The following is a 9,714-nucleotide window of genomic DNA, read 5'->3' as shown; positions in this document are numbered from 1 at the left end:
TATGAAAATGGGCCCTGAACTTCTCCCAATCTTACCTTTTCCCTAGTTCGACAGTTGGTTGTACAGAAACCGTAACCTGGCAACTGGCAGCCACACTGTACCTTGGTACCTTTGTTCAATATCCCACCAGCCGACACTTTATTGTTTGAGTCATCTAATATATATGGATGGAGGAGGACACACTGTATTTCTTTCTGAGACCTTTGTCTTGTTTGCATAAACCACCTCATGGGTTGACATGGCAGTGAGGGAGGTTGTTCTGATGTGTTTGGCTAAGACCTCATGACAAGGAATGACACTGCTGGAGCCTTTCAATGAGACAGCAGTGAAACTTCTTGTTATTCACGCTGGCACTCATCTAGAGTAATCGATAATATTTGTAAAAGTAAAGAATATTCATAGAAAAAGCACTTGATATGCAAGCCCATCAAGACTTCCCCTCAACTTGCCCTGCGTACTAATGTTACTGAAGCTCATGTTTGCTGAAGTACTTTTTGACAGCAATGACGGATCAACCAATTCAGTACCACAGTAGTTACCTTTTAATGAAAACATCAAATTCACAGTCATATTAGTTATAAAAGTGACCCATATAAAAACAAATCAGTATTATACTGTACATATACGTTGAATATGTGATACACATCACACCTGACAGTTTTAACAGTTTATTAGCCTATTATTATATCAAAGTGTAGTAAACGCATAGGTATTTTCACTTAGATACTAAGTGCCCTGTTTGGTGTTAGTAGCTCACCAAAGTGCCATGACCACCACACCCTCGTAGAGAATTACCCAACCCTTTTGTCTCCTGTATCGTAATTTAATCACCTCAAAAGAGCAGCAAATAATGAAAGGATGTTATTGAGGTCACATACTTTGAAGACAAAACACACAGCAAAGTTATTTGACACGTTTCTCAGGTAACTCATGCTGCCATTTTTGTATTTCTGACAATAATATTTTAGAAATGTATACATCACCTTCAACACTAATATGAATTTCAATTGTTGCTCTACATTTTCTCCAGCATCGTGATGCATATAATGTGGAACACAATAACACAGATAATATGACAAACAAGAAACAATCAATTAAAGAGACAACAGTACAGATATGCTGAAATTAAAGCTTTGTGCCTATGACGTTATGACATAAGAGGACTGGCTGCTTACTACCTTATGCCACCCAGCTTGAATCCTGGATGTAAATAGAATTTCTTCAAATGAAACAGAAACTTCACAGTCATGGTTTAAATTAAYATGTTAGTGTACATTAAGATGTGTGTATGTATGCACACGCATATTGGTAGAACTAGCCTATTGCTGGAAATGTTTAAAAATATGCAAATGAAAGAATCGCCGTCACAATCAAATGTACAGAATCTATTTTACAGCATTTTATCCTACATCCTACATTTGTCATAATGTAAAAAAGGGCCAAAATTATAGCATAAACTCAGTAKGATTCCATTGAGGGGGGCATGTGGCTGGATACTGAAGTAGAATCCTGCTCTTGTTTCTGAATCATAAGCTCCATAGCAGGCAGGAGAGGGACCGTGAAAGCCACACTCTGCACCGCCACCAAAACCCTCTCTCTGCTCCTTCCATCTTCTCCCTGCACTTTGTGAAGGCTCGCTGAGACGGAACTTGTCTCTGACGTACATTGGGAACCCAAACAGAGCGAAGAACAGGCCCTAAAGATTATTTTAGGGAACTAAAAAACGAAAACCAATCATCCTAGAATTTGTACCACCCAACCTCCCAGAAAGAATTCACTGCCTCTTTCATCTCCTCCTTCCTCTCCTTCTTCCTCTTCCTCCTGATCAATCCAAGCCTGTTGCGGAGCATATGAGGAAATCACAAAGTTATCCTCTGCTGTTAGCCCTTGAGGGGCAAGGGGTACCCAGTGTTGTTTGTAACCAGACAAGAACGTCATTGATGAGGTCTCACAGTCTGCAAGGTTGATGGGAGGTATGGAGTGAGATGGTGAGTCATTGGAGTTATTGAAACACATTGGAGAGATTGGGGTGTATATTGTTCTCTCCTCCTCTCTCCCTGTACCAGGGTCCAACCACTCTGTGTCGCCCGTGGTGACCAGATCAGACAATAGTGATGCCYCTTGCCCAGTGTTGTCTAGGTCCCACAAAAGGGACTGCCCCTCAGCGTCTGTAGGCAGTGCCATACTGGCCATGGCACTCTGTGTCTCTGGCTGGAGCAGCAGAGTGGACAACTGCAGTTGGCCATCAATACGCCGCAATGTGGGCAGTACCAGGGGGTGCCCTGTTGAGTCCCTGTCTCCAACACACCGGTTCGGCTCAGGTGGTGCTCCACGCGAAAACAAAACTGGACCACCTTGAACCCAACTGGGTTTGTGGTCACTGGATTCAGATGACCGTGGAGAGTTGATGTTGTCTTCGCTGTCTGGATGGCGATGGCATTCTTCCTTCACACCTTCATTGGCCACCTGCACTACGACCATGCTATAGTTGGTGGAGGACTGGGTGCTGTTGTTGGAGTGCTCTGGGGGTGGACCCTGCTGGCCCATGTAGGTGTCACAGTGCCTGGGCTGGGCAATGGAGGAGGGTCCGTCCTGGGGGGAATAGGGCCCAGACCCACTGCTGGTGAACTTTGACCCCTTCTGGAGTTTATCAGTCTTCAGGTCGCCGTAGGAGAACCCCACAGGGTAATGATACGGCTTGGCAGTGGAGATAGTGATGGCTTCTGGAAGGTACCACGATGGAGGTGGGATGTTGCTTGTTGTCAGTTTCTGTGTGGAAGAGAAAGAGGATTTAGTTTATGTAACTTACTAAAGCTCCTCTATGACCCCCTCTCCATCCCACCAAACCCTTGGAATCATTGAGTGGTTACAATATATGTCAAACCAAAATGAACTTGTTCAATTATAATTCTGAACAACTTTCATGGCAAGAATGAAATGAGCTCAACTGAAACAACACTGCTGTAATCTTTTGTAATTGCTTTCAGTTCTTGGCATGAAATGCAAATTACAGTGATACAACTGATTAAACAGGTATGATTTCTCAGCATATGAGAGGAAATGGAATAAAACAGATACAACTTTGGGAAGATTGGTAAATGCAGCCATTTAAAGAGAAAATGAATGACGATAAAGTTAAATCATTTCCTCATAAATCAGTGCATGTGTAAATTGCAAAGAGATACAATTGTATTGTAACTACTGTTACACATTGTGCCCTGTTCTAAATTAGGTGTTGCTGTAGAAAACAGCTGAATGTACTGTGTGTTTGTGGCTGAGATTAAACTCCGGTTCGGTTTCACCCTATTGAACCCTCTCATACACGTGTTACTGTAAGTTTTGCCTGGAGGCCTGTATTTCCAGTAACAGGAACTGGCACTCCTTCATGTATGGGGAAATCTCCAATCAACATTTCTTACCAAGGCGTCTGGCATGTTACTCTTCTTTCTCACATAGTGACGACACGCCACCACCGGTAGCAGGAGGGAACCAAGTAACAGACACACTAAGAGGAGGAACCATGGGAACAGCAGCCAGGGGTCACCTAGATGGGGGAAGATTGTTTCTATTACACCTCAGTAGTGGCAATACAGCTGCCTCACTCTCAGAGCCTATTGGAAACAGGCCAATAGGATGTAAATTGCCAGCGCTATAGAGCAAGCGTGGGCGTGTCCGTGACGTCAGTCAGTACAGTAGTTTCAAGGATGCATAAATAAGAGGCTCCATTCAGTCTTGTCACCAGGAAGTGAGCCTTTATATAATCTTTGAAAAAGCAGCAGGAATACCCTTAACATTGTGAAACTACAGTCAATGCATTTACAGTATGCCTTTCAGTTCTTTATGGTAACAGTATGATTACTCAAATCATTCACAGATGATTCATTCAACAAAACTAGCAAAGGCAAAAAGGAAAGGCATTACCAGCCTGGTCTCATAGACTAGACGTAACATAGTACATGTAAATCCGGTACACTCAAATGGGTATGATATGTTACGTTTGGTATGGTTACAAAAGACAGATAGTTACTTAAAGCAAAAACAAAAGTTGGGTGGTTGGTCGGGGTGGATGGGTGGATGTATAACCAAAGGATGTGAGTTCAAATCTCATCACGAAAAACTTGAGAATTTTAACAAATTAGCAACTTTTCAACTATTTACTACTTTTTAGCTACTTTGCAACTACTTAGCATATAAGCTAACCCTTCCCCTTCCCTTAACCCTAACCTTAACCCTTTTAGCTAAACCTTCCCCTAACCTTAACCCTAACCTTAACCCTTTTAGCTAAACCTTCCCCTAACCTTAACCCTTTAACCTAACTCCTAAATTTAACCTTAACCCTAACCCCTAACCCTAACCCCTAACCCCTAGCCTAGCTAACGGTAGCCAGCTAGCTAAAATTAGCCACCTAGCTAGTTCAAAACATATTGTATGTTTTTCTAATTCAGAACATATAATACAAATTCCAATTCGTAACATATCATACGACATGGGTGACGGACAACCACAAATGAATACATACAATACGAAACGTAACATATCATACTAAATGGAGCATCTCATATTTACATACAAAATAATACGAAATGCTCTGAGACCAGCTTATGCATACATTCAGAGCCTTGAATGACACCAGATGACCTCACCTGGTAATGCCACACAGAATGTATGGCTCTCACTGGCATTTCGGTGTATTTCTCTAGTCGGGATGTACACCACATAGCCACAGTACTCTACGTTGCTGTTCTTTAGATTGTCAAGGACAAACTCTCCAGTTGTGTTTTTGTGGACCTGTGGAAAAAAGAGTCAGCAGTTAGACCATGTTTTGTATATCTAATATGTGTGTGTGTGTGTGGGTGGGTGGGTGTGCATGTGTCTGCATGCATATTGTGTGAGCAGTACTTGTGGGGGGGTATCACCTGTGCTGCCCAGCTAGGACGAGTGATGTTGAGGATATAGATGGTTGGAGGGTTACGGTAGGAAAAGTTGGTACTGTTGAAAATCTCCTCGATGGAAGTCTTATTATCCGGTCCCAACGGTAGGGTGACAGTCACTTTTAAAGATGATGTTGTGAGGTTCACAGACACATTGGGTGGGCCAAGGACAGCTGACGTGTAAAAGACAAATAAAGGGTGAGAATAAGACTAAGGAAAATAGCGAATTAGTGACAATCTGAAGAAAACAGGATAAACCCGTTGAGTATGGGCCAAATGCTAACTGGACGAATTGGTGAATAACATAAGGTTTCATGGAAACATACTATGATGTCATTAGAGAACATGAACAGATAATTGGAGCGATGTATATGTATCACAACTAAGGATTCTGCTCTCTGAGCCAACACATACCCCAAAAACATCCCAAGCAAGAAAAAGTAGGATAAAGAGAGGAAATTGCTTACTGTCTCTCAGAGGTTTAAACAGTGCTGTATGGCCTAGCGAGTGACTGTTGGCGAAAACCTCAGCGTAGTAGGAATTTGAATAGATGTATGGTGTCTCTGCAGTGAGGTCACAAGAAAGAGTGGTGATGTTCTGGCACACCATCTTCGGCTTGTTTGGCTCTCCGTATCTATAATGAACACAACGACATGATCAAACATAAAACACACTATGTAAGGAACCCTTAGCCAAAATTGAATGTTGCAATTTGTAAAAATATTGAGTCACACTTTACTTGATGCCTGCAGGTACAATGCTTTTTATATTGTTATAAGCATGTATGAGCCTTTATCATGACATATCACGTTGTAAATGTATTGCCTTTCAGGGAGTGCTTGCGGCAGCCTAGCTGCTAGAACATAACAAATAGCACAACAGAGTTCTGAAATAGGTGTGTTATTTAACCCCTTACTTCCTCATATAAAAATAACTAAAGGATAGTGTGTCAAACAGGGAACCGATATTCAGCAGGGATGATCAGGGCCAATCTTTTTCTGAACTTATTTGATGGTGGCACTATGAGGCAATGCATAAGGACATGCAAGCCATTCCAGGCGACAGTCTCGGAGAAACAAATCAATGCAATTGGTGTGGCACTTGGCATTTGCCCGTCAGACCGTGTCATGATGAGCTGACGTTTCCACTTTGTAACAAGATCTCAAAGAGGCAGTAAGACAAAGTGATTGAGACGAAAACATTGGCCTCACATAGCCACAGGTGAACTGAGTGCCGTTTGTAAAATTAAATGGTACATTTTTACAGGCAATTAAAAAAAAAACAGATTTATCTCTGTGGTGTGCAGAGAAACAGAGTGAGGCCTGTGGTAATGCACAGACCACAGCCTGTCTGCTAAGGCTTGCCCCAGCCAGTGGAGCTCAACCTGCAGCATGGAGAAGTACAGTAGCACCACGGTTTCAAGGCTGATGGCAGTAGGTGGAGCAGCAAATTGAAAGAGCAACACACCATATCCAAAACAATGGGGACAACAATGGGGATAACGATGGRGACAACAATGGGGACAACGATGGGGACAACAATGGGGACAACGCTGCTGAAAAGGAGCATGGTTACGTCTTTCAGCACACAGCTTTAAAATGTGGTTGACATAAGTCACATATCGCCCCAGGTCACCCTAGCCTAGGCACATAAATAAAGGTTGAAAGGTGAAAAGGTGACCACTGTATTCCTGTCTCACACCTTTTGTAATGGACACTGTAAAGGACCCCTTCATCTGGGCTGTCGAACTTGTTCCAGTGGAGCACAGTGATGAAATTCCTCGAGATGAAGTATGGCTTCCCTTCACCAATGGCKGAACAACCTATAGATAAAGAGAAAGACGGTGGGGAAGGTTAACTTGAGACTGTCCATTCGCAAATAGCATTCGTAGCATAACGTCTCGCTAGTCAGCACACAAAAAGCATTGCTCTATTATTCAACATTGTCACGACCTTTGTGACATGCGCACAACAACAGCCTCTGTCAAAGGATCTGCCTCCCTCGGGATACACTTGCTCCATTTTCACTCACAGCAGCTGCGGGCCAAACTCAAACAGGGCTTACGTGAGCTGGGCTTTGTTTCATTGGCAGCAGGAACTAAAGTGTGTAATTGTTCCAGGGCTACAGAGGAGGGAATATAAGCAACTGAACATGTGGAAGCAAGCCAATTGTTTGATTTGAGTGAGAATAGGATGAAACAAAAGCCACAGTTTGGGTCTGGAGGGCCCATCCACAAAGGGATGTTTCGTAATAAAATACCGTGCCCATTATAGGACAGCCTTAATTCCTCAAGAGGTTTGTGCCAGTCTTATCAGGACTGTATAATAAGATATAAACTGTAGTGGAAGAATAATAGAAGGTGATAATCGCGACTAGCGACTTGCAGGCGCTGAGGCCCAGCGTGATGACATGGATCATGATTTATGACATTGTTTGGATGGCTGATCATCTGTTGGGCTATCACAGGGTTTAAACACAGCTTATATGTGGACTTCTCTGGGGAGGGACGTTCCCACAGAACCCTGCGAGTACGGAGACCATTGGAGGTGTGACGACAGATGAAAACGTGAAATCAACTAAATGAATGTTGTTGGCAGTTAAATTGTCATGTTTGTGAGTTAAATTGTCAATGTTTGAATTGTTTCAAGAGTTCATATTGAGCAATGGATTTTGATATGTTTTATTGTGCTGTAAGTGCTATGGATTTATTGTTACAGGGAAAATGCGTCATTCTGTTAATCGAGTTGATTAGATTAGAATCTGGGTGTGTTTTCCTATCTTTAGTTTTTACTGGCCAAGTGCAAAGAAATGTTCATTCAGGTCGAGTGTGTTTGAATTTGGTTAAAGGACAGTAAATGTGTTCATATTTTGAGAACTTAGAGATCATTCTGAATTGAAGTGTAACCACGTTAAGTCTTAGCCTATTGGTGATAGTAATTTACGCTGAATAGTCTGAAATGTATGTATGTCACGTACACTGCAATTGTTTGAGTGTTAATTATTTCACGACTAGGACATTCTACTAGTTGAATTGAGTAAATGCGTTCCTCTCTCTACAGAGTCATTCTTTGATTGATTATAAGTCCCATACTCTTATAATTTAGGAGGTCTATTGTCAGTTGTTATATACAAAATACCCATAGCATATGCCTGGGTACCACCTTGACGTCCCTGATCTGCTTGCTTCAGTAAATKAATGCTAGACGTTGGACGCCAGGATGAGCTATTCGTATCTAGTCTCTTAATAGTTGAATAACGGTGCAAATTAGACATGTTCATTATAGTCATTCTGAGAGGTGATGCAAGGCTCGCTACCTTGACTAGATCCTCTAGAGACGTACAGGGCCTGTCGCATTTATTTACATAATGTTGCAGTCAGATTGATAAAGGTAGTTTATTATTATGCTCAACATCATTTCTACATGACGGTTGGATAATTTCCATCCAACTACATAACGGGTGGGATTTTCACTACACAACAATATAGATACACTAGGAAGAATTTATACTTAATTAACCTTTCCTTTTTTTTTTTGTGTCAGTTACGTATGTAGAACCACTTACGTCACAGTGCATCTGGTCATGTCTCGTGCAGATTACAGGTTACGCAATTCACCAGAAAAGGATACACAGTCTCGACTCCCTTCAACATCAGCGTTTTGATATGCTCTGTAATAATGTAGTCGATATAATAGGCCACTCAAATGAACTTGCCCTGGGGATCCATTTTCCATTGATCGCTATAATTTAGTCCACATGGGGTTCACTACTCTTTGTCTACTAGGACCTTGATTGGAACTGTGGGGAAATCTCAAGAGACTCACGTCATCTAATTCATTACGACTACATATTAAAACAAAGACTATCGTCATGCGTCCCAAATGGGCCCCCTACTCCCTATATTGCGCAGTGCTTTTGTCCAGAGCACCAGTGCACTATTTAAGAAATAGGGTGGCATTTGGGACGCACCCTAGGTTTATACCTACATAGAGTGCGCTCATCCAAGTCAAACAGGAGATCAGTAGCGCTCCGTTAAACTCACCATAGCAGTACAGGAGAAGAACCACGACCTTCCTAGGCCACAGATCCATTGGGCTTGAGGAGTCAGAAGAGTGAGATTAAAATCGCGTTCTCACGGTCTGTACTCCTTTGTCCTGATTTCCTCAAGGAGCACCCACCATGTGATGTGTAGTAAATACGACTCCAGTCAACAACAACAAAACAGGAATGGCCCAGGTCCAAAATCAATGAAGACACAAGGAGAGACCACGTCCCAATCCTCCGGATATCGGAGAGCAGATCTGGGATTCATAGGATATCCTATCCACGACCTGAACCATCTCTGACCAGCTTAGGGAGAGGAGCACCCATCCCCAGGTGTGCTGCAGGTGAACTTTGGAACCGTCTTGTCAACTTTGTTCCTGTTTTTTTCTCCCTATGCTCAACCTCCCTCCCACAAAGTCTCTAMTACTGTGTTGGCTKTCCTCTCTCTCTCCCTCTTTCTCTCTCTCTCTTTCTATTTTTCTTTCTCTTTCTCTTTCTCTCTCTCTCCTGTTCTTGTCTTTCAGGTTTTATCTGAAAATGTATCCTAAATATTTACAAAGGCGATAGAACGCGCAATCTGGCAACACACCTCACCGCCACATGAGAATAAACTGTTTAACCTGTTTTCAGTTTCACCAGTATTCTATTGCTGTGTTTAACGGTTTTCAAACAATGGTATGTTACATAGCTAGTTATTCAATGGCACACCTTTCTGTGCACAACCAAGGTGTGTACAGAA

General features: G+C 42.4%; 1 protein-coding gene across 1 annotated transcript; it reads right to left on the bottom strand.

Moving 5' to 3' along the window:
* Positions 1–527: 527 nt before the first annotated feature.
* LOC111959158 (interleukin-10 receptor subunit beta) lies at positions 528–9,386 on the bottom strand. Its single transcript, XM_023980631.2, has 7 exons — positions 8,974–9,386; positions 6,633–6,753; positions 5,399–5,565; positions 4,917–5,104; positions 4,644–4,788; positions 3,420–3,544; positions 528–2,769 (listed from the first exon to the last, which is right to left on the bottom strand). The coding sequence occupies exons 1-7, from the start codon at positions 9,020–9,022 to the stop codon at positions 1,735–1,737; spliced, it is 1,830 nt and encodes a 609-aa protein (XP_023836399.1). The 5' UTR covers positions 9,023–9,386; the 3' UTR covers positions 528–1,734.
* Positions 9,387–9,714: the final 328 nt, after the last annotated feature.

Source organism: Salvelinus sp. IW2-2015, linkage group LG35 (genome assembly GCF_002910315.2).
Source record: "Salvelinus sp. IW2-2015 linkage group LG35, ASM291031v2, whole genome shotgun sequence".
NCBI classification, from domain to species: domain Eukaryota; kingdom Metazoa; phylum Chordata; class Actinopteri; order Salmoniformes; family Salmonidae; genus Salvelinus; species Salvelinus sp. IW2-2015.
This window is presented reverse-complemented; position numbering and strand designations above follow the sequence as displayed.